Source organism: Eptatretus burgeri, chromosome 22, assembly GCF_056783735.1.
Source record: "Eptatretus burgeri isolate ZD-2024b chromosome 22, Ebu_testis_v1, whole genome shotgun sequence".
NCBI lineage: Eukaryota > Metazoa > Chordata > Myxini > Myxiniformes > Myxinidae > Eptatretus > Eptatretus burgeri.
The window spans coordinates 626,256-654,059 of record NC_140982.1 but is presented as its reverse complement, the minus strand read 5'-3'; the positions used below and the strand labels follow the sequence as shown (position 1 = coordinate 654,059).

General features: G+C 47.4%; 2 protein-coding genes across 10 annotated transcripts in view; one reads left to right on the top strand and one right to left on the bottom strand.

Moving 5' to 3' along the window:
* LOC147008009 (uncharacterized) lies at positions 1-26,639 on the bottom strand. Of its 8 annotated transcripts, XR_015053696.1 has the most exons (14): positions 26,405-26,639; positions 25,092-25,210; positions 23,600-23,699; positions 21,127-21,218; positions 18,554-18,677; positions 17,640-17,726; positions 13,242-13,328; positions 10,912-10,998; positions 9,867-10,040; positions 9,062-9,205; positions 5,057-5,213; positions 4,671-4,771; positions 4,425-4,524; positions 3,454-3,567 (listed from the first exon to the last, which is right to left on the bottom strand). XR_015053696.1 is itself a non-coding variant. In XM_085865879.1 (13 exons), exons 1-13 carry the CDS (start codon positions 26,498-26,500, stop codon positions 15-17), a joined length of 1,803 nt encoding a protein of 600 aa, XP_085722005.1. In that variant the 5' UTR covers positions 26,501-26,639; the 3' UTR covers positions 1-14. The 8 variants fall into 8 exon arrangements, 7 of the variants coding, with proteins under 7 accessions (XP_085722005.1, XP_085722006.1, XP_085722008.1 ...); XM_085865879.1 differs by lacking the exons at positions 4,425-4,524; positions 4,671-4,771 and adding an exon at positions 1-355 and having other exon boundaries at positions 3,373-3,567; XM_085865880.1 differs by lacking the exons at positions 4,425-4,524; positions 4,671-4,771 and adding an exon at positions 1-352 and having other exon boundaries at positions 3,373-3,567.
* Positions 26,640-26,806: 167 nt separating this feature from the next.
* LOC147008007 (uncharacterized) overlaps positions 26,807-27,804 on the top strand; it is a 7,677-nt gene continuing 6,679 nt past the window's right edge. The window contains exon 1 of one of the 2 annotated variants that reach the window (XM_085865911.1): positions 26,807-27,596. In XM_085865911.1, coding sequence (XP_085722037.1) covers positions 27,144-27,596 — 453 coding nt within the window. In that variant the 5' untranslated portion in view covers positions 26,807-27,143. The remainder of the gene's footprint in view (positions 27,597-27,804) is intronic. The other variant, XR_015053702.1, reaches the window with a different exon arrangement.

Here is a 27,804-nt window from a genome sequence, read left to right as displayed (position 1 = left end):
GAAACTTTTTCTAGTCACCGGCCCGGCTGGCCGGTGGATACAAATGTTGATTTGCACCCCTGATCCACGAGCAGAGAGGGTGGGGTCCAGAGAGAGGGAGAGAGAGAGAGAGGAGGAGACCACAGCTCACCAGGATTCTTATGATCCCCACCAGCGGAAGTGTTGTGTTCCGCCTGTCGTACGCTCATTGGCCGCCAGGTCTGGGGGACACTCGTATCTTTGGTGAGCTCGGTGGCCTTCCACACTGATCTCTCATCTGGGCCATGTGGTGGTTTCTTCTGCCCCTCTGTCGTTGAGCCACGTGGCTCCTCCGGATGCTGATCTCCAATTTGGGCCACCTGGACGCTTGGCCCTGCTGAATGGAAATTTACACATCAAGCTGGATCACAGGCAAAACCAATCCCTTCTGCCAACTACTCTTTCCATGTTCCATGGTGTCGACACCTTACACAAATACATACTTTTCCCATGGCGAGCAAAGATAATGGTCTTGTACACCGCAGGTTGAGATGCCAGTTGACGAGCCGTCAGCCTCTTTGGCCTCACGACAGCCGACCCAACAATGACTCCAGTTGTGAGAAGGCCGAATGCCTCAATTCTGTATTTGCTTCAAAATCTTGTGTTCCCAAGCTCTCTCTCTCTGTCTCTCTCTCTCTCTCTCTCTCTCTCTCTCTCTCTCTCTCTCTCTCTCTCTCTCTCTCTCTCTCACTCTCTCTCTCTGTCTCTCTCTCTCTCTCTCTCTCTCTCTCTCTCTCTCTCTCTCTCTCTCTCTCTCTCTCTCTCTCTCTCTCTCTCTCTCTCTCTCTCTCTCTCTCTCTCTGTGTCTCTCTCTCCCTCTCTCTCTGTGTCTCTCTCTCTCTCACTCTCCCTCTGTACTCACCCTTCCCTGCCATACCCAACTGCTCCTGAACTTTGTGTACATTTCTGCAACTGAGAAGGTGTAGAAGTTTCTGGCAACCCTCTTTTCTGCACAGGGACCGGACGGCATCAGCTCACGTGTGCTATAAACCTGCTCTGCTGTTCTTGCACATCCTCCCTCTGCCTGTTTCACCCTGTTATTTGCCCTCGGTCATCTTCCATCTGCTTGGAAATCCGTCAACATCACTTCATCACATAAAAAGGACAAAAAACCGACCCCCCTTAACTAAAGACCGATTAGCTTCCAATCCTTACCAAGGTCATGGGATTCATTATTGCAGTTGATATGAAAACCTTCCCTTTCTCCAAACAACCTCATCTCAAATCACCAATTTGGTTTCAGACCAAGTCACTCCACCTTGGAGATGCTGCTTCCACTCACCCAACAATGGTCCTCAATGTCACACATGAGATCATGGCCGTCCTTCTGGCCATCTGGTGCTTTCGATGGAGTCTGGCATCCTGCCTTGCTCTTCAAACTCTCTGCGTATATCATCCAAAGCCAACTTCACCCTTGGATTCGTGACTTCCTCTACTCAAGCAGCCAACGTGTGGCTCTCAACGGAATCCTTTAATCTCCTCTCCTTGTCAAGGCTGGAGTGCCCCGGGGCTGTGTTTTGAGCCCAGTCCGATTCCTGATCTTCATCAATCATCTCACTGACTCTGGAAAATCCTCTCTATCGATTTGCTGATGACTCTACCCTCTGCCGTGATATCCCTCATCCTTAAGACAGGCAGGCTGCCACTTCTTCCCTCTCTTCAGACCTTGAAAAAAATCACAATCAGATCAAATACATGGAACGTGTTTCAATCCTGACAAATCACACACTCTCACGATCTCTTTCCGAAAGGACTGTCTGGTAACCCTTCATACCTACTTTCTTAACCCCCCTCTTGAGGAAGATCAGTCAATCAAACTCCTGGGTCACACTGTCACCCATGATCTTTCTTGGGAAAAAGACATTTCAAGGTTGTCCGAGAAAACTCAGCTGCTAACTGCGCATCCTCCATCGCACAAAATCCTTCCTTGGCACACCTGAAATCCTATCCACCTGCAAGATCTTCATGGAGTACTGTTGTCCCCTCTGGAGTTGCTCCCCTTCCTCACATCTTGCTCAGCTTGACGAAGTGGAAACAAGGCCTTCAAAATCTCCCGCGATGAAGCTGACTCGACAAGTCGATCACTTCACTCTCACAGACAGGTGATCTCTCTGGTCACCTGTCTGCTGGTCTCTCTGTCTGGTAACACCTCCTTTCTGGTCTTGCTACCTCTTCTCTTTCCGTGCTTTGTCCTCCCAGGTTTCTGCAGGGCCCACATGGTCCACCATCAACCCCTTCTGGTGAAACTTCCTAAATCCAGGATCACAGCTCACCTCCATTAATTTGTTCTTCTTTATTCGCACCTGTGAAATCAACTTCCACATTCTCTTCAATCTCATTTTCCCCTCCAGGTCTTCATGACAGCTGTTCTCCACCATCTCAGATCGTCCCCTATCCATAACCATGATCTTTTCTAGCCGAAATAACCTCCCCCCCTCTCCACCACACACCAATCCCTACTCCTTCCAAAATTCCAGTTTTCCCCGACTGAGAGTTTCCTTTTTTATCCATCTTGTCAACCCCATGGATCATCTTGTCTACCCGATGCATCCTCTCCTGGTGCCCATTCCTCCCAACACGCTTTTTGTCCATCCCTCTGTCTTGGCCTTCAACTCTCCTGTTGATGTTTCCTCCTCTCTCTCTCGCTCTCTCTCTCTGCTCTTCTTTTTGTCCTGTTGCGTCCTGATCCGTTCAGTGTTCTCACTCTTCCTTGAACATTGACTTTACAAAAAAAGTTTTTTTTTCCCCTTGTCTTGAACATAATAGAGACAATCCACCACTGGTTGATTGTGAATGATTAATACCCCGGTGAACGAAGGCGATGTTTTTACCCCTATCTGTCTGTCTGAGCAGGAAATTAAAAAAGTTTGTTGGACAGGTTGGGGATGTGATAAGGATGAATTGATTCGATTATGGTGAAGATCAGAATCGGGACGGTAGATGTGTATTTACTATTCCAAGTAATGCTTCATAATTGAGAGATGAGGCCAAAAACGAGACATGGCATGATATTTCAAAAAGTTAGGGACGAGTGATGACAAAACGAGGTGGTTGAGTTGGTAAAGTGACACGAACAAGCCAATTCGATTTTGGTTCAGGTCCGGATTCAGATTTGACCTTTCAGTGGGACACAAAGTGTAAACTGTTCAGCCTGGTGGAGGTAGCGAGTACAGTTCGAGTTTAACAATATTTTCATCCTCTTCCCTGTCTCCCATTGTTGACATTCTTTCTTAACGACAGAAAGAGAGTATCCATGAGAAGAGAGGGTGGGATCCAGAGAGAGAGATGGGGGGAGGGGTGGGGGGTGTCGGGAGAGAAAGAGTGAGAGAGAGAGACAGAGATATCACATCTCACCTGGCTTTTCATAACCCCCACCATGCGAGGTGTTGGGGTCCCCCTGTCGCATGCTCAATGGCCGCCAAGTGTTGGGGGTGCTCTCATCGTTAGCGAGCTGCGTGGCCTTCCATCTCTCATTTGTCCCAAGTGGTGGATTCTGTGGCTCCTCCATCTGCTTTGCTTTCATTTGGGCCACTTGGACGCTTGTCGGTTCTGAATGAAAATTTAAACAACAAGCTGGATCACAGGCAAAACCAATCCCTTCTGCCAAACTACTCCTTCCACGTTCCATGATGTCCACACATTTCACAAATACATAACTCTCCCAAAGCCGGCTGAGATCCCCCAAGCACGGGGTGACGCTCGTTTCCGATGGAAACGCGAGACATACATGACCCTGATTCATATTTAATGGTGGGGAATGTTACAGCAGGGTCCACACAGCCATGGAAGACCAAATTTCGAGTTTTCCAGGACCTTCAATAGAAATGATTTATTTAACAACTGACATTGGAATTAAGTTCAAGACGAAGAATGAAACTTCCTTTGTTTTCTGTTATTCCATTAAATATTTCAGTAACTGGAAACAACCTTTCTTTTGGGAGCAGATTTGTGGGGAGAGAAGGAATCGTGGGGGAGGCGTGGTTAATAATCCCCAGTGGCTACGACAGGGGTCAGTAAACCACTTGCACTGTGGCACGTGTACAGGCAAAGATCGTCATCCTCCCCGAAGGGTGGGTGGTGGGGGGGGTGGCGGATTAAAAAAAAAAAAATTGTGCCCATGACCTGACCTTGGGTACTACAAACACGTATGGAAAATTTGATGGAGATCGGGCCAGCCCTGTTTTTCTCTATGATTTTCAGACGTACACACACACACACACACACACACACACACACACACACACACACACACACACACACACACACACACACACACACACACACACACACACACACACACACACACACACACACACACACACACACACACACACACACACGTACATTCAGAGAATATAGTCGGATTCTGTAAACGTACAGCACGTATATCTACAGACAAAACATACCAGCTTAGCATGTTGTACCACAGAACCATTCCAAGTTGTACCATTTGCAGCATTAATCAATCACCAGCTTCTGTCGCGTGGGTTGCCCACATGGAGTAAACTGTAATTAACAATTATCCTCATTTTCATTTAAAAAAAAAACAAAAAACAATTTGAATTCAACAAATGAATGCTCTCCACAGATGAGGCGGACTTCCGGTCTCCGGTAAACCCTCGTTTTCTCCGGGCGGGTCCGTTTCCTCTCACCTGTAACCCTCGGATATCATGTGTGCGGTATCGAGCGAGACGCTGCGTCGTGCACTGGAACGTACCCGAGCAGTACGTCATCAACAGTTTCCTTTAAATCCCTAATGGATGACGAAGAGGACTTATTTACGCATTTCAGGCAACAATGTTGATTTCATCAATTTAAAAAGTGTTTTCCACTTTGCATATGTTCCCTGAGTCGACAATTACTCCAAATAAACTGCACCAGGTGTGTCCTCTTTACATGACCTTAGCTTGAGCGACACTCGGAAGTCGACGTAACCACAAAAGGTGACGTGCACAGGTACATGCTATTGTACCTCTATATGCTATACGACACAGGTACACGTCATTTAATTCCCTCTTTGATTCCATTTCAATCTCACCTTTCATCAGGTTGAAATCCACGAGCCACGTGTGCGTCTCCTTGTCGAACTGTTTGAACAGGGTGCACACCTTCGAGTTCAAATACGTCTTCGTTAGAGGACCATCGACGGGCTGTCCCGATAGCGTGGACGTGGCGGTGGTCCTGCATCGGAGTGCCTGCGAACACGGACTGGTGATGTGACCCTCCTGATCGTCAGGAAACCGTTACACAACTTGCACAAGACCCTCGAGAGCTAAGCCAGGCTACACCACACCTGGGGGGGCCGAATCGTAGTAAAATATGCTATTTGGTGTCTGTCAGTCCATGATACATTCGGCCGTTACTTACGCAATGTGAATTAAACTTGCCAGGGTGACTGGGGGGTCACACGAGGTTGGAGCGACTCAATTGGCCACCCCCTTCCCCAAGAGGGTTTTCCACCTTGGACGAACTCTATGTTTAAGTGTATAAATAGCTTATCATGGCGTTTCGTTGGTAACATCCACAGGAAGTAAAAAAATTACAACAACCAGTAGCAGACCTCTGGTGACATTCATGATGAGATTTCTCCAAACGTCCCGAAACTGCTCTGCTTTGAGGGAGGCTCTGGCAGAGACGGCTCGGTCGCACCCTTTACGGTTACCCCCATCCATCAGGCACCACGTACAAGGTCTCCCTCTTCGCCTTCTTCCCAGCATGGTTGACTCATCCAGGCTTTCGTTTCCTGCACATGTTGTGTTCAACCAAAGTATGACGTCAGCGAGAAGGGGGATATGCCAACTGTAGGGACTCGGGTGAAAATAGATGGAGACGGACGACGAGGGATGCGGGTAAGGGTGAGGGGTAGGGGAGAACGCAAGGGGGTGGACAAGATGGATGCAGAAGAAAAATTTGCAGGGGGGGAGGGTTTGGGGTGGGTTAACGAGGGTAGAAAAGATCATGGTATTGGATTGGGGACGATCTGAGATGGTGGTGAACAGCTGTCTTGAAGACCTGGAAGGAAGAAAGAGATTGAAGAGGATGTGGAAGATGGTTCCACATGTGGGAAAAAAGAGGAACAACTGAGTGGAGGTGAGCAGTGATCCTGGATTTTGGGAGTTGAAGGGGATGTTGGATTTAGGGAGGAGGTTGATGTTGGACCGTGTGCATTCTGCAAAAACCTGGGGGGGGGGGACAAAGGACAGAGAGGGCACATGGTGCAATACCACACAGAGAGACTACCGACCTGTCTGAGATGACGTCATGATAGACTCACAGACTCAGCTTCATCACGGGAGATTCCAATGATCTTGAATGCCTTGGTTTCCATGACGTCAAGCTGAGCAAGATGTGAGGAAGGAGAGCCAGTCCAGAGGGGACAATAGTGCTCCATGAAGCTGCTGATGAGGACCTTGCAGGTGGACAGGACTTCAGGTGTGTCAAGGAAGGACTTTGTACAATGGAGGACGCCAAGTCGGCGGCTGGATTTGGGGCAGACGTTGAAATGTGGTTTGCCCAAGAAAGATCATGGGTGTTGGTGAGACGCAGGAGTTTATAAGACTGAACCTCTTCGAGAGGGTTGTTGGGAAAGTAGATCTCATGTCTGACATTGAGGGACTCCATCCGTTGGTGGGAAAGTAGAAACAGCGTGTCCAAGATGGAGTGACCCGGTATGAATCCAATTGATGATCTGAGATGAGGTTGTTGGCGAAGAGGAAGGATTTCATGTCAACTGCGATGATGGATTCCATGACCTTGCTGATGATTGGAAGTTAGCTGAAAGCTGTGTAGTTGAGGGGATCCGTTTTTGAATCTTATTTATGGAATGCTGAGATGTTGGCTGACTTCCAAGAAGATGTAAGATGACCTATGGCAAATGTTAGGGTTTAAAGGGCAGAGAGAGGATGTGCAAGAGCAGCAGAGCAGGATTTTAGGACACGTGAGCCGATGTCCAGCAGCAGAGTCAGAGTCGAGGGTTGTCAGAAACCTTTCTACCTTTTCAGATGCAAAAGACAGAGTCGAGGAGCAGTCGCGTATGACAGGGAAGGATGGGCACCACGAGCGAGGGGTTGGAGACGCACGATTTGGAAGCAAACACCGACTTGAGGCGTTCGGCCTTCTCACGAGCAGAGTCGGCTGTGGTGCCATTTGAAGAGAGTGGAGGTGTCACCCATGATGGAAGGGGAGCATACTCCAGAGACAGACTTAACAAGGCACCACCAGGTTTTGGAGGAGGGACACAAGTTTGAAAGCTCATTCTTGAGATTGGACAGATGTTGTTTTCTGGCTCCCCTGAGAGGAGACACACACTTGTTGCGGACTTGTAATGATCTGAGGTTGCCTTCGGTCGGATTTGTCCTTCCATGAGGAGAATGGAAGTTTTTTCAGGGCAACGACCTCACCACATGATTCAGTGCACCGCGGGTAAGATAACCGAAGACGAGATGGGATGGATCTGGGCATAAGGTGGAGCAGGTTTCTGTGGAAGAATTCCCAAACTGAGTTAATATCAGGGGATCCCACAAACCGAACCCTTCATTGAGTTCATATCAGGGGATCCTGCAACGCCAACGACAAACTAATCGGTTAATTCCATCCGGTGATAATGGCATAATAATAATCATATTATGGCATCGTCATCAGCACACAATAAGCAAAACGAACAGGCCTACCTTAACCCCAATTTAACTTAATCAATCATAAAATCCCATCCAGTTGATAACAACAGGTGACAGTGGATGTCACCTGCTGCCCAGTTCCTAATGCGAAACTACCTGACCATTTTCACAGGCTACCTGTCCTCCATATTACATATCTCGTCACAGGTGTCTGAGTGGAACGTTCGCATAAACACAACATGAACATTGTCACCTTATCAACCATCCTGGCAAGGCCATGACATTACAATTACCTGCAGGTGCCTCGATTCGGCAGCGGGGAGGTTTAATAATGTGGTGGTGGTTTATCAGTGTGTTCGTGCCCGCAGTAAAACAAAGTCGCCAAATAAATTCTTTATTTGGGCACCTCCCTTGACCTCCCACCCCAAAGCACCACGACAGCTCACATGGCTGTACATCGCACCGGAGGGACTCACCCATGCGGCACTCTTTGGCCGACACGTATCACACTTTAACCCTTTCCACCCGGTCCACGTGCTTGGCTCTTATGGTCACTCTTGACCGTCGCTGATACCAATTGCCCGACTCACCTGCATACCCCGAAAGCAAATCACGGTGAGTCGTGACAAATGGCGAAAGGTAAATTCAGCTTTTCCAATTACCACCAGGGAGGTTGTTCAATAATGTCAGCACCTGCCGCAGCCAATGTTCTGTGCAGCCCGTGGCAATTACAACTCACGGCTGTCTTCCCAAACTGAGAACCCATTAATCATAGCGGACCGTCTGTGGAAGGCGATGCGGGCCTCACCCGGCCTTTCCCAATCATTTCCAATTTCACGCCATAACATTCCACAGATGCTCCGGTGGGTGGTACTTAAACTCAGGCCCATGGCAGGTTTCCACATGCTGGCTGTCCTGGAGCCTCAGGGAGAGGCTGCTGGACTGCATGCCCGGGTGGTCACCTCCACAAGCCCTTACTGGACCTCGGTGGTGCCGCCACCAAGGCACAGCCCCGCAACACGTCCCCTGAGTGGTCTTCATGGCGAACCATGATGGCGCCAATGTTGCGCATTCCCTCATCCCGACTTGCGTCTGTTGACCGCCAAATCTGAACCGCTTATTGAGCCTCTTGTCCACCCTTTCCCCCGAATACTTTGTTTATAAACCCCCCTTTTAATTACAAGAAGCGATTTACCGTTTTCTTGCCTTCCTGCACGAACACCGCAAGGTTCGGCTTCATTTGGGTGATCTTTCGTAACTGTAAGATCGCAGTGTCGTCAAGTTAAACACAGTTTCAGTCACTCGAGGGGTCTTCACTTCACCCTCAGTCAATGGAAGTGTTGTCTGGAGCGAAGCCCCGTGTCTGCTGTCTCTGTGTGCATGAATCTGTCGTGTGTGTCCTGACAGCTCTTCCACGAGGTACGTACACAAACTGGAAGCTCAGCGAGTTCATCGGGTAGCAAACGGATGGAGTCCGCGCCGAGTGTTTCGACGTTCCCAAAGTCGATGTAAAGCACATTGTACTGAGCTTCGGCAGCATTGGTATCTTCAAGCGTGGCACGGCACCATGTCTGTTCATACAGGAACAAAATAGGAGGATAAGAGGAGAGTTGGGGGGGGTGGGAGTGGATCATTGACCATTAATCCCTTTTCGAGCGTTCAAAGACTTCAACCAACAAGATAAGCAAAAAATTCTAAGATATGCCAACTGATTGTATTCTTCAATCGAATGTACCTTGACTGACCTCAAGGCACTAACTCCTTTAATCCTTAAAATTGGCTTGGCCTGGAAAATAGCAAGTTTTCAGATCACGGCTTCAGCCACGATCCGGTTGAACCAGTCCGAGTTCCTCATGAGCGCCCACGCAGGTGGGAGGTCGAATATCAAAACAGATAAGGGACACTGGGGATTCAATTCCAGAGTGTGGGGGGTGAGTGCGGGGGTAAGGGGAGGGGGGGGGGTTGGTCGAGCTGCTGAAAGCCACACTCACGACTGGCACTCTGTAAAACACGGGCCTTGCACGTAGGTGAGTTATCGCACCTTTGGTAAACGTCCCTAACATCCCTTGAAGACCCGATGACCTGGCTGGGATGGTGTTCACTTGTGATTGTGAATTTGTGAGCCGCATATAGTCAATCAGTGGGATTCCCTTGTCAACAAAGCTTTGGACAAAATTGTAACCCGAAACAAATGTGTGTTCATAAATCAAATAATAAACTCAAAGTGCCCACCTGATCAATTGTGTAACATCCAAGAAAAACCTCTCCTGGGATGGGGTGGTGGCCCGGTGGAGCAGAATTGCTCGGGAACTGATAATGTTGAACATGATGCAGAGCTTCAGAGAGCAAACTCATCATGGGCATGACATAGAAGCAGCTTGCGTTTCGCCACTCGGATATGAGGCACTGTGTAGTGGAAGAGGTTATCCTTCATGAATGCGTGGGTAACACAAAAACAAACCACACACTTCGACTTTTTGCAAACAAATTGTTCTTCACTCCAGTTATAATCGGTCGTTCAGCTTGTTACAGTCAGCAATTTAACGCCATAACATTCCACAGATGTTTCGGTGGGTGGTGCTCAAACTCAGGTCCACTTGGAGTGGACACGTGATCAAAACTTCCACCTGAACAGTCAATAGTTTGTCGGAGGATGGTCCTCGGAGACCGTACCCCGTCCGCCGGTAAAGCGGAACTGATCTTTACTTCGGTTTCCAGCGAACAGAAACTGAAAAGAGATCTGTCGCTGACGGTGGTTCCCCCATTTGAAAACAAATGGGGCCGAGCATGAACCAAGGGGAAGCGCACCGCAAATTTAACCCTCATAGCAAGGTTTGGTGCCAAACAAGGCCGGCACGCCGGTGGTGAGAAAACAGGCGATAATTATAAAGAAATGGGGTGGGAGAACAATATAGGCAAGAGATTGATATTTATTTTGAAACAATTAATCCCTAAGCGCCCACAACACTGTGACGGCTTACAGCGGAACCTTCACCACTCCAACCAGGAAGAGATCACAAGACAGAAAAACCTTTTCCCTGTACGATGATTGTGTGGGGTGGCAAAGTTTAGTGAGGTGGTCGATGCAAGAGAGAGAGGTATGATCCGCGTAACACGAACCAACGCCCCGCTACGGAGCACCAGTCCGACAGTTTACGGTCAGAGCGGGAGTCAAACCCAGACGAGACAGCTCGGAGGTCGGTACGTTTCCTCTGCACCACACGTGTCCGTGTACATACACACATGTGATGATACGAGCGATGAAAACCACACGTACCAGTTGTATGCGTCCGGCCTCCATGTTCAAAAACTTCATGTCACGCAGCTTGATTCGCTTCGACCCCGGAAGTTCCACAGGGGGGACCTGCGCAGAGGTTTTGCATTGACAATGTGGTAATTATAAAACATCAATGGTGGTTTCTTTCACTCTCGCGGTTACATCCAGCGCATGACGGTTATGCAACCTCTCGACATCAATAATCATAAAGGTAATCAATAAAATGTCTTAAAAATCACCTGGAAGTTTCTTCGTCTTCACTTTTTATCATTTACCAATCCCTCTGATGAGCAACCAAGACACGGATGTGTAAGAGGAAATGAATGAAGTATCTTATCACCTCCTCCACCGAAAGTGCATGGAAGTTCTGTTTTCACCCGTCTGTCTGTCTCTTTGTCTGTCTGTCTGTGAGGGGGTTACCTCAAAAGGTTATGGACGGATTCGGACGAAAATTGAGGGACAGGTTGGGTGTTTGCCAAGGACCGATTGATGCGATTTTGGTGAAGATCCGGATCCAGATGCGGAGTCGACAATTATTTAATTTTGTTCAGTGATTCTTCACCATTGAGAGATGGGGCAAAACACGATATGTAGCATTTCTTATTGTTACGGATTTGGAAGCCTCCTGCACACAGACAGTCAGCAGTCCCCGCAGTTCAGTAATTTCGATAAGTATGTGTACCAGTTAGGGTTCCGTCCTTCTGTCTGATAGGTTAATTTCATGTGTGCACTGCGGGTTTCTTTTATAGTCAGTTTTTTTTTGTCCATCTTAAATGCCACGTTGGGCGCCGTATCCTCGTCGCCGAGTCTGGAGTCTCGGCTGCTCGCCATCCAAGCTCCCACGGACCACGGGTCCCACACGTGCAGTCGCGGGCCTAACCGCACGAGGCGACCAGGTACCGACAGGACACTGGTCCCCAGCTCGCCTTCCCTCCTGTGCTGAGGGGCCAAATAAAGACCCGACGGGGTCCATTTATTTTCTGTGTGTGTGTGTGTGTGTGTGTCTGTGGCGCCCGTCCTGTAAGTAGAGACTTAAGTTCTTGTATTCATTGTAAATTGCATTTCCTTTATTCGGATAACTCTGCTCTGTGTCTCCCTCCCTTATAAATAAACCCTCTTGTGAAAAGTTCCAGTTCCTTGCCCGTGTTTTCTTCCATAGACTCAGCACGGTGCGGGCTTGAGAAATAGTGAGGCGGTCGGTGCCGTAAGTTGTCATTGGGTCCGACGGACTTTGGTAATTCCGCTCAGTTTCACCGGACCAAGGTCGGTAGAGCGACCCGGTTCGACAGAGTCCGTTGAGGGTGTGAGTAATTTGACGACGTGGGTACTCAGGTATATTGAAATTTGGTTATTAACCCTACCCCACGCCATCAGAGAATTGGCGAGCACGGTCCGCTAAGGGACCCGTGACCTTTCAGACTTATCCGAGAGTCACAACATAAATTCCGGGGTGTTGGGTGGAGACGACCCTGCTGCTCCCCCTCGTGGTCGATTATCGCCACCGAATCCCGGCCCACAACATTATTCTTCTTTTAACAACCACCATTATCCTACCTTTCTTGTGGGGTCTGTCGGGGGAAGCTGGCTCGAGTCTTCATGAATCGGCTGGCCAGGCCTGACGTTCGACAAGCTCGGGCAGGAATTCACAATTTGGCCGTGGTGCTGGCGATAGCTCACCTACTATTCGCGAAGGACACCATGGAAACAATCTTCCAGCGTACAGAAATTGAAAAGAGATCTGTCGCCGACGCTGGTTCCCCCATTTGAAAACAATTGGGGCCGAGCATGAACCAAGGGGAAACGCACCGCAAATTTAACCCTCATAGCAAGGTTTGGTGCCAAATTCCCATCGGCTGTGGGTTTGACTCGGGTCGTGGTGAACAAAATCTCAACCTCACTCCAAGCCGACACGCCAGTGGTGAGAAAACAGGCTATAATTAGAAAAAAATTGTAGTGGAAGAACAAGATAGGCAAGAGACTGATATTTATTTTGAAACAATTAATCCCAAAGGGCCCACAACACTGTGACGGCTTGGAGCGGAACCTTCACCACTCCAACCAGGAAGAGATCACAAGACAGAAAAACCTTTTCCCTGTACGATGATTGTGTGGGGTGGCAAAGTTCAGCGAGGTGGTCCCCGTAAGAGAGAGGTATGATCCGCGAAACACGAACCAACGCCCCGCGACGGAGCACCAGTCCGACAGTTCACGGTCAGAGCGGGAGTAAAACCCAGACGAAACAGCTCGGAGGTCGGTACGTTTCCTCTGCACCACACGTGTCCGTGTACATACACACATGTAATGATGCGATCGATGAAAACCACACGTACCAGTTGTTTGCGTCCGGCCTCCACGTTCAAGGACTTCATGTCAGGCAGCTTGGTTTCCTTCGACCCCGGAAGTTCCACAGGGGGGACCTGCACAGAGGTTTGCATTGACAATGTGGTAATTATAAAACATCAATGGTGGTTTCTTTCACTCTCGTGGTTACATCCGTTGCATGACGGTTATCCAACCTCTCGACATCAATAACCATCGAGGTGATCAATAAAATGTCTTAAAAATCACCTGGAAGTTTCTTCGTCTTCACTTTTTATAATTTACAAATCCCTCTGATAAGCAACCAAGACAATGATTTGTTAGAGTAAATGAATGTAATATTGTTGTGGGCCGGGCGTCGGCGGCGAGCACGACCGCGAGGTGGAGCAGTAGAGTCGGCTCCACCGAACACCCGGAAACTAGATCGTACCTTTCCGATAACTCCGAAGGTACGGGACCCACACAGGACCGTGGATCGTCAATAATTCAACCGCGTGAGACAGGGTTATTTGCCAAACTTCAAAATACCTGGAGGCCCACGTGGCGAGCTACCGAGGATTCACACCCTCGACGGAGCTCGAACGGGACGAGCCGTTACCGTGCTCGACCCGTGCGTAACCCGAGCGGATGGTTACCAAGGTCCCGTCGGTCCAAATGCACAACTACAGCAGCGACGGGCTTTTTAATCCACCAACACGCACCATGGGGAACCAATGAAGGAAAGGACAAGGACGAGCTGAAACATTTAACAATAGGGACATTTATTTACAAGAGGCAAGGAGGGAACACACAAAGAGCAGAGTTAAACCGACTAAGAGAAATGCAAGTATGTACAAGGCACTGAAACAATTGCGACTTATAGACTGGGCCCACAGACACACACGCACACACCCAAAAGAAATGGTGGCCGCGGCCTTTATTTGGCCCTTCAGCTCGGGAGGGAAGGTGAGCCGAAGCGGAGAACCTGTCTCGCGCCTCTCCGCCTCGTATGGTTTTCGATGATCCAGTTTGACAGGACTCGAACCCGTAACACAGTGCAATGATGGACGCCAGCCGGCGTGAAGGTGGATGAGACAGAACGCCGGCAGGCCAGACGAGACGACCAGGCGACAAGGCTGACAAGGCAACCAGGCGACGAGACCTCTACGAGGCGACCAGGCGACGAGACCTCTACAAGGCGACCAGGTGACGCGACCTGAACAAGACGACGAGACCTCTGCAAGGCGACCAAGCGACGAGACCTCTCCAAGGCGACGAGGCTGACAAGGTGAACAGGCGACCTTGACGTTCTTCTGCATCAGACCGAATGCCCTGAACACTTATTCACCCCTTCTCCAGAGGGGAGGAGAGGCTTCCTCGGACCCGCTCTCCTCACTTGACCGTTTTGGTGCGCAATTGCGCTCGTCGCCCCGTGATTGGCCGAAAGAGGCGCCAAGTCCACTGATTGGACCGGGGGGGCGGCGTGGCGGCCGTCACGGCAGACCGCCCCTCAAACAGGGAGAGTAACATTGGCCTGCGTTGTGGCACTCATTGGCCGACTGACGGCAACCTCGCTCGCATCTCCCTGATTGGTCGAGAGCCACTGCAAGGTCCCTCCTTGAACTCCGCCCACCGCAGGCGCTGTGACGTCGAGTTGAGGAAGCGAGGTGAAGGCGTGTTATTGTTGTTATTATAAGTGTAAAAATGTAAAAGAAAACCCTGACTATCAAAATAACTCCGCAGCGCATGAACATTTAAATCCCATAAGACAAAGGGGAAAGGGAGCTATCTATCCACATTTACTTATCGAAATAACTGAGCTATGGGGACCTGAATGTTGAGTGCTCATGGCTTCCAGATTCGCAACAGTATCTTATCACCTCCCCCACCGAAAGTTCATGGAAGTTATGGTTTCACCCCTGTCTGTCTTGTCTGTCTGTTTGTCTATCTGTCTGTCTGTGAGGAGGTTACCTCAAAAAGTTATGGACGGATTCGGACGAAAATTGGTGGACAGGTTGTGTGTTTGCCAAGGACCAATTGATGCGATTTTGGTGAAGATGCGGATCCAGATGCGGAGTCGAGAGTTATTTAATTTTGTTCAGTGATTCTTCACCATTGAGAGACGGAGCCAAAAACGATATGTAGCACTTCTTCTTTTAACAACCATCATTATCCTACCTTTCTTGTGGGGTCTGTCGGGGGAAGCTTGGCTCGAGTCTTCATGAATCGGCTGGCCAGGCCTGACGTTCGACTTACTCGGGCAGGAATTCACAATTTGGCCATGGTGCTGGCGATAGCTCGCCCACTCTTGGTGAAGGACACCATGGAAACAATCTTCCAGCGTACAGAAACGGAAAAGAGATCTGTCGCCAACGGTGGTTCCCCCATTTGAAAACAATTGGGGCCGAGCATGAACCAAGGGGAAACGCACCGCAAATTTAACCCTCATAGCAAGGTTTAGTGCCAAACAAGGCCGACACGCTGGTGGTGAGAAAACAGGCTATAACTAGAGGGGGAGCACTCGGTAGAGTGCAAAACCTCCACCGCCAATACTGCTCGATCAGTCAAATGAACCTGATATCCTATTTATTCAATTTGACGTCAACAGTGCTCACAGAGTTATAGTTTGCAACTTTCCCTTTTACTTTTAACTTTTACATACTCAATTCATTCGTCACAACGAGATTCCTTGAGACAGAAATTGATTTGACGTGGGTATATCCACCTGAAGTTCCAAAATCAGCTGCAATTATAATTTTGGCATGTTTTTTGTTGGAAATCACTTAAAACATGTAGAAATGCAAAAAAAAAAATCCAAATTTTGTTAAAAAAAAAAAGTTGCAAAAATTTTTTTCTCTTCCAATTTTTTTTGGGGGCGGGGGTTGGAAATGACTTAAAACATGTAGAAATGCAAAAAAAACAAAAACAAATATTTTTTCAAAATGGCCGCCATAGCGGCCATATTGGATTTTGGACCAAGTCTAAAATCTAATGACATGATCCGTGGACCAGACCGAACCTCCCCCACCAAGTTTCGTCGAAATCCGTCGAGGAGTTTTTCCGTAATACTGTTCACAAATAAACAAACAAACAAACAGAAAGGGGTGAAAACAGTAACCTCCGATCTTCGATGGTGGAGGTTAACTAGAGGGGGAGCACTCGGGAGAGTGCAAAATCTCCGCCGCCAATACTGCTGGGTCACTCAAGTGAACCTTATATCTTATTCATTAAATATGATGTCAACAGTGCTGACAGTTATTGTTCTTTTCTCCAACATTTTTTTTTGGGGAGGGGGTTGGAAATTACAAAAAACATGTCGAAATGCAAAAAAAAGAAATCGAAATTTTGTTGAAAAAAAAGTTGCAAAAATTTTTTTTCTCGAACAATTTTTTTTTTGGGGGGGGGGGTTGGATATCACTTAAAACATGTAGAAATGCAAAAAAAAAAATTTCTCGAAATTTTTTTTGGGGGTTTGGAAATCACTTAAAACATGAAATGCAAAAACAATTTTTTTTTTCTCTAAAAATTTTTTTTTGGGAGAGGGGGTTGGAAATCACTTAAAAGGTGTAGAAATGCAAAAAAAAGAAATCGAAATTTTGTTGAAAAAAAAGTTTAAAAATTTTTTTTTCTCTTAATTTTTTTTTGGGGGGGGGGGGTTGGAAATCACTTTAAACATGTAGAAATGCAAAAAAAAAATTTTCTCTAACAATTTTTTTTTGGGGGGGGGGGGTTGGAAATCACTTAAAACATGTGGAAATGCAAAAAAAAATATTTTCGCAAACAATTTTTTTTGGGGGGGGTTGGAAATCACTTCAAACATGTATAAGTGCAAAAAAGAATAATTTTTTTCTCTAACTTTTTTTTTTGGGGGGGGGGGGACCATGTCAAAAATCTAATGGCATGATCCTTGGACCATACCTAACCCCCCCACCAAGTTTCGTCGAAATCCGTGAGGAGTTTTTCCGTAATACTGTTCACAAACAAACAAACAGAAAGGGGTGAAAACAGTAACCTCCGATCTTCGATGGCGGAGGTTAATTATAAAGAAATGGGGTGGGAGAACAAGATAGGCAAGAGGCTGATATTTATTTTGAAACAATTAATCCCTAAGAGCCCACAACACTGTGACGGCTTGGAGCGGAACCTTCACCACTTCAACCAGGAAGAGATCACAAGACAGAAAAACCTTTTCCCTGTACGATGATTGTGTGGGGTGGCAAAGTTCAGCGAGGTGGTCCCCATAAGAGAGAGGTATGATCCGCGAAACACGAACCAACGCCCCGCTACGGAGCACCAGTCCGACAGTTTACGGTCAGAGCGGGAGTCAAACCCAGACGACACAGCTCGGAGGTCGGTACGTTTCCTCTGCACCACACGTGTCCGTGTACATACACACATGTAATGATACGAGCGATGAAAACCACACGTACCAGTTGTATGCGTCCGGCCTCCACGTTCAAGGACTTCATGTCAGGCAGCTTGATTTCCTTCGACCCCGGAAGTTCCACAGGGGGGACCTGCACAGAGGTTTGCATTGACAATGTGGTAATTATAAAACATCAATGGTGGTTTCTTTCACTCTCGCGGTTACATCCATCGCATGACGGTTACGCAACCTCTCGACATCAATAACCATAGAGGCGATCAATAAAATGTCTTAAAATCACCTGGAAGTTTCTTCGTCTTCACTTTTTATCATTTACAAATCCCTCTTATAAGCAACCAAGACAGATGTGTAAGAGGAAATGAATGAAGTATCTTATCACCTCCCCCATCGAAAGTGCATGGAAGTTATGGTTTCACCCCTGTCTCTCTGTCTGTCTGTCTGTCTGTCTGTCTGTTTGTCTATCTGTCTGTCTGTGAGGAGGTTACCTCAAAAGTTATGGACGGATTCGGACGAAAATTGGTGGACAGGTTGGGTGTTTGCCAAGGACCAATTGATTCGATTTTGGTGAATTGCATGGGGTGTTACATCAAATGTTACATGGGGTGTGGATGGGAGATGAGATGTGCTGGGAGGATGGAGGATTGGGAGGGGGTGGGGTCGCAGAATTAGGAGTTCTCAATTAAACGACAACTCAACAGAACTTATCCCTTCGTGACAACAATACTCTACCGGACGACATCTCTTATCGTACAAATGGAGAAAACAATAATCCTGCAGCTGTAAAGATTCAAATGATAACTAAATAATTGATCATAAAAGTGTTACCAGTGTCAGCACAACATAACATTGTATCGGATTCCATAAATACATAAATAAACAAACATTTTTTTTTCTTCTGAATAAGGTCCTTGAGGGTCAAACCGGTGACAACATTCTTTCCAAGCGTGTGACACGTACCTCATCCTTTTCATGATCTGTTGATTTTGCGAACATCACAGCGAGGCACCTCGAGCCGATTTTATAGCCATTGAAAAGACTGATGGCCGCCACCGCTTCATCAGATGTCGCGTAAGTCACAAACCTGCAAACGGACATACGTGGACGACCAGGTTGGAGCGATTTTTTAAAAAAGGTAAAAATCCAAACTTATCTCTCAAGAGTTCACCGACATAGGAAGTAATCTCTTAGCATCAGGAGCTGAATTATAATGTAGATTTTCTTCGAACCTCAAGCCGCAGGTTTCCGGCCTCTTAGCCAGTCGGTTATAGTCAAGGCTCGACAAGCAAAAAAACAAACCTGGGCAGTGAGTAGTCAGCAAAGGCCGACAGGCCTAATGTGTTCGGCCCACCAGAAAACCAAGATGGTGGCCATGTCATTTAGTCTGAGTGCCACGGTGGGTGGAGTCAAGCCACCAATGTGGGTGTGGTACAGCAGCTGTCCGACCAATGGGTGCACATTTCAAAATCGACCCCCAACAACAACAACAACAACAACAACAACAACAACAACAACAAACCAGAGCTCTTGCAGACCTGTGATGACATATCGCAGGTAAAAATGAAGATACCAAAGAAACTTTTTTTTTGCAATTTTTCTTACACTCTGTGTGTGCACTGGGAAGGTGTGTCATCGTTACTGGTGTAGTATCAGCACGTGTGGGTATTCCTTCCATCAGAGGGAGCAAGGACGACGACTCGGCTATTGAGAAACTTGCCTGAGGATGGGCGGACGTCAAGTCAAGGTACTTGAGATGGTCGAGAATCGTCAAATCAAACGAAAGATCAAATCCTGCATTTGGTCATCATAAGGAACCCGGAGAAGCAAAGAGCAAAGAAAGAGTCATCAGGAAGAACCAATCCAGGCACAGCCAAGTGAGCTTCACAGAAGAACTGTAAGAATTCATGTCTCCCTCGATAAAGAAAGAGAGAAATCAAAAGCAAAAGAGGGACAAAAGAGAGGAAAATCAACAAAAAGAAAAGAAGAAAAACAAGAATTAGCATGAATGAAGAGAAATGTGAAGAAGGCGAAAGAAAGTGTGAAAGACTGAAGAGAGACGTGAAAGAGAGAAAGGAACGAAGAAAAAAGATGTCGGGAAGAACCCGGATCGATGGATTGCAGCAGTTACACCCGAGGTTCAAACGCAGCAACAGGTGTAAGCTACCTGAGGTCCTTCGGCAGGGAAGCTCAGTCTGCACAGCATCGGGATATGATACAAACATGATCAGGTGAAAGACCAAAGACTGCGAAGTCAACAACCATGCATCGCATTGTCACGGAGGGTCTGGAGGGAAAAGAAAGGTGGTGGTGTAATGGGTGATAGATCTTCATGGAGGGGCAGAAATGGAACGGCACTTTCCTGGAGACAAAGCCTGGTGTCACAAGTATGAGACAGACCTGATGCTTCGTCCAACACAGTGGAAATTGACGACGGTTCTATGTCCGAAAAAGGTCAAACGTACAACAAGGACCCATATGATGTTGTGTGATCATCCTAGATCCATGCTGCGCTAAAATGGTCCAGCTCTTCTGAACGATGCCACCCTCCTCCACGACATTGCTGCACTGCGTGTGAAACAGTGTCCGCAACCCGTTCGTCCTGGGGGTGGAATGTTCTGTTGTGACCTCCATATCTACCGGATCAAAGTCTCTGACACTTCTAAACATTCCATGAAATGAAAAACAAAACAAGAAAAAGAACAATCAGAGATTGCAGACCCTCACTCGGACTTGTTTTGTGTGGTGTTTGTGTCGTGGTGTGTTATGTAATTAAATTAATTAAATTAAAATCATATGGAAGACCAAATAGGTGCAGTCCTGCATCAGAAGGAACCCGAACAAGGAAAAAGCAAAGATGAAGTCATCAGGAGGAACCTGGATAGGATTCGTGTTTCACCTGCTACTCCTCTACCCTCAAACCCACCCAGACACAGCCAAGTGTTCCTCATTAAAAAATAATAATAATAATAAAAAAACAAAAAGAACCCAGATTTAAAAAAATAATTAATTATGGCTGCCACCATGCGTGAGATTAAAAATAATTAACACCATGCGTGCGATTAAAAATAATTAACACCATGCGTGCGATTAAAAATAATTAACACCATGCGTGCGATCAAGTCGAAATTTAAAACACGTACTCCCCATCTCTACAAGATCATAATTGTGAATTTTCAGGTCAATTAATTGAGCGGTTCGAGAGAAAACATTATTTAATATTCCTCTTCAATCAAATATGGCTGCCAAACCATGTGACCCATCAATTATTCCTCAACAAACTTGTACACCCAAGGCGAGGGAAACATTTCCGTGAAGTTTTCCATCGATCTGTCCAGCCGTTCTGGAGAAGAAGACCTTCATACATTCCTCGTGGATAGGCGGTCATACGTGTAAAGTTTTGCCTCGATCTGTTCAGCCGCTTCGGAGAAGAAGATTTTTGAAGGTAAAAAAAAGGCTTGCAAATCACGTCATCTATGACGTCATAATTCTGATTAAATCCTTCCAAATGTTCACCTGCATCCTTCAACGCTTACCCGAAGGTGAAGGTGAACTTCGGGTTCTTTGGGCGCACCTTCCTCGCGATAAAAATCTCCCCAGCTTGCCGGAACAGGGATTGCAAAGCTTTCTGCAAAGCAAACAACATCTCACACACCACTGAACCCAACACCGGACAACTGCGGACAAGGAACAGATTTCAAATGGGACTTCATTTATTTAATTTATATTTTCATTCGCGAGACCGAGGCTCGTGGAAGAGCGAAGTCGGTGGGGCTTCGGGGGGGGGGCAACCTGAGAGTCGTGCGACAGTTATACACAAGAAGTAAGGAGAAGAATTAGGAGGAAACGAGGACGGTTCAGTGCGGTTAATGGGGGAAGAAAAGATCACGGGTAGGAATTGGGGAGGGGGGTGACGTAACATGGTGATGGTACACCACTTTCCTCAAGGGAAGAGTGGAGGTGATTTGAGGAGTCACACCAGGTGGGGGTTCCTGGAGGAACAGGTGCACATACCACGGGAGGAGCTGGGGAGTGTCGGAGAGTTGAAGGAGCTAAACCAGCGGAGAGGGCGAATACAAACACGCAGTAAAGCCTACCTTTTGGGAATTTATGTTCTTACAATGTCATGCAGTGGTGAAGGGATCATGGAAGAGCGGTTTGAGAGAGAGGATGGGAAAGTGAGAAAATTGAAATGAAGAGTCAGGAAGCCCTTTGCTGAACTTCCGAGCACGGCAGATCAAATGGAATTGGGTGGGTTTGGGAGACCATGAGGAAGAAGAAGAAGCCTTGTCAAGATTTTCCGGACTTAATGGACACTTCTTCTTCTTCTTCTTCTTTTTTAAGACCGCAATTATCCTGATGTTGTTGTGGGGTCGGCTGGGGGAAGCTTGGCGCAAGTCTTTCACGATTCGGCTGGCCAGGCCTGACGTTTGACTAAAGTGAGAGCAGAAATTTGTAATTAGTTCAGGGTGCCAGTGACAGTTGCCTTATTTTTCACGAAAGACACCGTGTGCCAAGTTTGAACTAAATCGGACCACACGCACGTCCGACAAATGCTTCGGGACGCGTTTAAGTAACAAAATGTCCACCAGTCGGACATCTTGGATCTGATCTGAGAAAAAGAATGAGGCGCATATGTAAGCCCTCATTCATGATCATGATTCATGGTTGTTCTTTTTCACAACTAAAATGGCCGCCAGTCTACCAGTCGGCCATCTTCGATCAGATCGCAAAATGAAGTGAGACCGCCATCTGGTGGACGACACGTCAGCACCACCCCAACACACACAACCGCAATCTGACCCGGGAATGTGACCCCGTGGTTTCCCTCCTATCACCAAAGAGTCGGGGTCCAGAAGGCTTTGCCCCAATCCCATCATCCGGTGAGCCGCCCTGAAGAGGGGAAGCTGCACAGGAGGTTCTCCCACGGAGTGGGTTTTCAGATTTTTTTTGTGATTTTAGTACGTTTTGCGGAATGTCAGTGTTTGACGGTGGCTGGAGTGCAAATCCTGCCACCAACCTCCTCGTAAACGGTAACACACCTGCAGGAGGACGTCCGCAGACACAGTTGGGCGCGAGATATGGATGGCCGTTGGCTCACAAGGAGGTCCTCCGCCCTTTGACAGGTCTTGTTCTTCATCCTGCTGGGTGTCCATATCATGCACCCTCCTCACCAAGAAACCTGGTGGGGCGAGACGGTTTAGTCGCCGCCAACCTGACCGTGGACCAGGTTAGTACAGGTGCACATGGTACCTGTAGCAAGTCACAGAATCTAATCTCGCTTGACCTGCAGGGTAATGCGTACGTAAATTGTAGACGTCTCATTCGACGCACAAATAAATTGATCTACTAATGCGTGTCCATAGATGATAGATCGTGCTGCCCTCGGGTGTAAAACCAAGCAGAATCACATGACGTTTCTCACTGATTTGTGGACGATCCGTGACTCGTTGAATGTGAGCAAAAATTAGCAAAAAAAAAACGAGCAAACACGATGACACGGAGGTGGGATTTGTTTTGGAAGCCATTAATTAGACGTACTGTCCGATGTACGTTCCAAGTTTCGAGTTCGTTTCAATGTTTCGCCTTTGAGATATGAGCACGGACACATTTCGGACGGACGGACGGACGGACTGACGGACGTTGAATTTCGAAGTTTTTCGTGAAAAACTCAAGAACGCAGGAGAACGTACGTTTGCTGAAATTTGGAACGTGTCACCTCGACGTACGAAGGGTTTACTTCTGAAATCTGCGGACGATTCCGCGTCCGGTAGAAGCCGAGAAACGAATTTTCAGTCCCCAAGTAAAACTTGCATTGAGAGAAACTGTCCCGTATAAAGGGAGAGGGGGGGGGGGCGCTTTACACCTTCCTTGATAATAATAAGCTAATTAATCAATTAATAAAAGCCTCTCTGTAACAAAACCGAAGGTTGTCAGTGAAACCATGGAGGAAGGAGCCGGTGTTGGTGACGTTAACAATCTCAAACACAGGTAGCTGGAGGGACGTACATCACTCATCTCCACAGGTATGTTCTTCACGAACAGCTGGGCAGGTTTGCTGTGGATGGACGACTGCGGACATCCTGGGTTCATCGTGCTCTTGGCCTTCCTGAGAGGAACAACACCCCAGTGGGAGAAGCGCACAACCTCAACCTGCATGTCACCCTAAACAATAGAAGATACCTGTAATTCCAAGATGTCTGTGTCTTACCTGATGTCTATATACGATGAATAACTCAAGATGTCTGTGTCCTACCTGATGTCTGTGTGGGATGAATAACTCAAGATGTCTGTTTACCACCTGATGTCTGTGTGGGATGAATAACTCAAGATGTCTGTGTCCTACCTGATGTCTGTGTGGGATGAATAACTCAAGATGTCTGTGTCCTACCTGATGTCTATGTACGATGAATAACTCAAGATGTCTATGTACTACCTGATGTCTGTGTGGGATGAATAACTCAAGATGTCTGTGTCCAACCTGATGTCTGTGTGGGATGAATAACTCAAGATGTCTGTGTACTACCTGATGTCTGTGTACGATGAATAACTCAAGTTGTCTGTGTACTACCTGACCACAACTACGAATACCGTCCTCCCCCGCCTGCATCGTGATCCTCCGTCCCAGGAAACGGCCGAACAGTTTCGAACCACCTCCGCCACCCGAAGGTGCGAGCACGTGATGTTTTCACCCCGTGTCTGTGTGTTTGATACCCACGAACATAGAAGATTTTTCAAGTATGTTGGTTGTTTGCGTTCGGTATTCTGTTAGTCTGTTTGTTTTGATGTTTACCGCCCGCACGTCACAATTTCAAACCGATCTTCACGACACTTCACTGTATGGAAGAGTTCGTCGTCAGCAAGAAGCCGATTGTTTTTGAGGTCAAAAGGTCCACATAGGCCAAAGGTCAACAAACCTATCAAATTTCTAAAAATCCTCAATCTTCATGCCATTGATGTAAAATTTGAAGAGGATTTTCGGATCAGATCACTGATTTCAACCACCTATTCATTTTAAGATCAACACGTGCCAAAAGGTCAACATAGGCCAAAGGTCAACAACAGGTCACTGAATTCAACGAGAAACAATAAAATGAGCACTCAGAGATTGCAGATCCTCGCCAGGACTTCTGTTGTGTGATGTTTGTGTGGTTTTGTGTCGTATATTTTGTGTGGTGTGAGTGTGTGTATGTGTGTGTGAGTATGTGTATGTGTGTGTGTGTGTTTTAACTGTTTTATCACTGGTTCAGTTCGTACATGGAAACAATTAAGAACAATGGACTCTCATTGCAAATGGACGGACGGACGGACAGGAAACAATCATTATTTAAATAACACGTACGGATGGAGTCACATGATCATCCCTTGTGACCATCCCCACCTTGCTCACATTATTTTTGGCAAATCATCCTTACATCGTTTTACATTTTGATAAAAATGTGTTTTATCACTCATAACGTAATAAAACGATAATCATGACAAAGGACAGAGCACCTCTCACCTCCGAATGTTTGCTGCGGAAATCCCAGCTGGGATGAGATTGCAGAGACCCTTGGGGGTGGAAAGTAAGGCGGGTCTTGCGACGTCGTGCTTCGCTCGGGTCCACGGCATGGTCATCGCCTGCGAGAGAACGGTCAACTCGAACCGACGATTCACGTTACAAAACCTCAAAACCCAAACACTCCGTCCGCGCGACGATGACCCAGGGTTCGAATCCCGACACACCACATATCACCACAACATTTGGGCAGCAAGGAAGGATGTGGTGGTGTGATTAATTAATAATTATTTAATTGATTTCTCACTAACACGAGGGTAACATTTACCATCCATCCATCCGATGGTCACAGCACGTACATTCGAGCAGGGCTGCTCCACCATCGCTTCGGTCCCTTAACTACCACTACCACTACCACGAGTTACACTAGTAAGGTTTAGTGTATACATGTTTAGAGACCCTTAATGATTGCCAATGAGGATCTATAATTCCTGAAATGTTGAAGGGAGTGTGACCCTTTGGTGGACCCAGACATCAAGCTTGTGATACTGAAGGTAAAATGTATCTCCAGGTCAAAACACAATCCGAACACTACACCGGTAGTCGGTAGAGAACATACCCCTCCGCCAGGCTGAACAGTTCACGTTTTGTATCTCTTGACGGGTCGGATCGGGATTCAAACCTGGGACCAAACTCGAATCGCCTTTTGCCAACTAATCCACCAAGTTTTGTGACAACTCATCAACAACTTTTTTTGAAACATCCAGCTCCGTGTCCTTTGTGGACCCGACGGTCTCTCTCTCTCTGTCGATGGTGAAGAATGGGCTTTAAATAATTAAATAAATCTCTCGCATCCCGATCCTCACAAAAATCGAACCACTTCCACCTTGGCAGACACCCAACCCGTCCGTCGAGTTTCGTCCGGATCCGTGGACAACATTTTGAGATATCCTGCTCACACGGACAGGACGGACGGGGAGTGGGAACACGTGACCTGCACCCGTCCACCGTCGGTCACTGAGGTAAATACAGCACAGGCCTGACGGGCCAAACGTCCTCTCGGCTCGTCAAAGTCCCTTCTTGTGCTCGTGTCCTGCCATTACACACTCACACAACGACGCACACTCACACACACCACACCTCGCATGACGTAGGCACGATTTCTCGTTTTCCCGCCCCCGATCATTGCCGGTTCTTCTGAGAAGACTCTTCCTCACTTGTTTTGTCTCCACCGTTCAATATCTTAACTCTCGACATCACATCCCTCTTCGTATTAAGCACTTTTATTGGTTTTTAAACACAAAGTTTAAACCCACCGACATCTCCTCAGCGATCAACACGAAGGGAGGCGCGGCAAGGTGCGCGCGGCGATCACGTGACTTCTGCAATGCCGCGCGGCCGTCGGTGCGCATGCGCGGATCGAGTGATTCTTCTTCTTCTCATTTCTTCTTCTCTTCGCACGAAGCACTCTCCCACTTCAGTCTGTTTTTCACGTTACGAGGAGTTGTGGCATCGACGACGTCGGACGAGAAAATTGCCGAAAAGGTTTTACAATCGGATTATTTTTTTTAATTCGCCTTTCGCAACTTCGAATTTGAAGCGATTTTATGTAAATTATTTAATTCTCTTTGTCAAATAAATATTTCACTGCTTTATCGAAAGTTAATTCGTGTAAAGTATTAATTTCTGTCGATAAATCTGCTTGGAAGTGAACACGGGTCACAAACTACACAAGAAGAAGAAGAAGATTAGTAGGAAGAAGAATCCTCGCGAGAGTTAGCCCCGCCCACCGAAGCTCCTCAGTTGAAATACCTGAAGAGCTGATTATAGAATAAATATTTCATCGATTTATACAAACCGTTTCGTGTGAAGTTTTAATTTATGTTGAAAATTGTAATCTTACTGTGGAAGGAAATATCGGTCTTAAAACAACAACAACAATTTAAAAGATAGAAGTGAAGAAGAAGAAGAATCCCGACCGACGGTTTGTTGACCTCACCGATCGAGGCTGCTCGAGCTTGTGTTCCCGCTCGAAGGTCTCCTGAGTGTTTCCCCATGGGGGACGATCCGGTCATGCGAGAGACCATGTCGGTGATCAAGGCCTACGTGACTCATCGTCTGGCACCGGACATGCAGCGGTCCTTCAACCGAGCGGCGGAAATTCTCATCTGTCTCGGTGACGAGGTGTTGAGCAAACACCGCGAGACCTTCGGGGAAGTAGCGGAGTGGCTGGACCCGATCTGCGACATTTCGAAGAACGCCAACTTTGTCTCAACAATGGCGACTCACACGGCGAGAGAGGTGTTCTCCGATGATGAGGTGACCTGGGGACACCTCGTCGTCCTCATCGCCCTGTTGACCATGACGGCTCAGGAAGTAGAGAAACGGCACAGAGCGATACGATTCCGGTTCACGACGGTGGACCAACGGGTCGACATGTTCTCCTGCGAGCTGAGCCGGGTCATGGTGATGCGCCACGGACCCTGGATTCGAGGACGAGGCGGCTGGGTGAGTCGTCGAGTCGGGGAAGGGTCCGGGCCCCACATCGGTAGTCTGGGTTCGTGTAGTCGTTGTGTACGAGTGGGGAGAGAGAGAGAGAGAGAGAGAGAGAGAGAGAGAGAGAGAGAGAGAGAGAGAGAGAGAAACAGAGAGAGAGAGAGAGAGAGAGAGAGAGAGAGAGAGAGAAACAGAGAGAGAGAGAGAGAGAGAGAGAGAG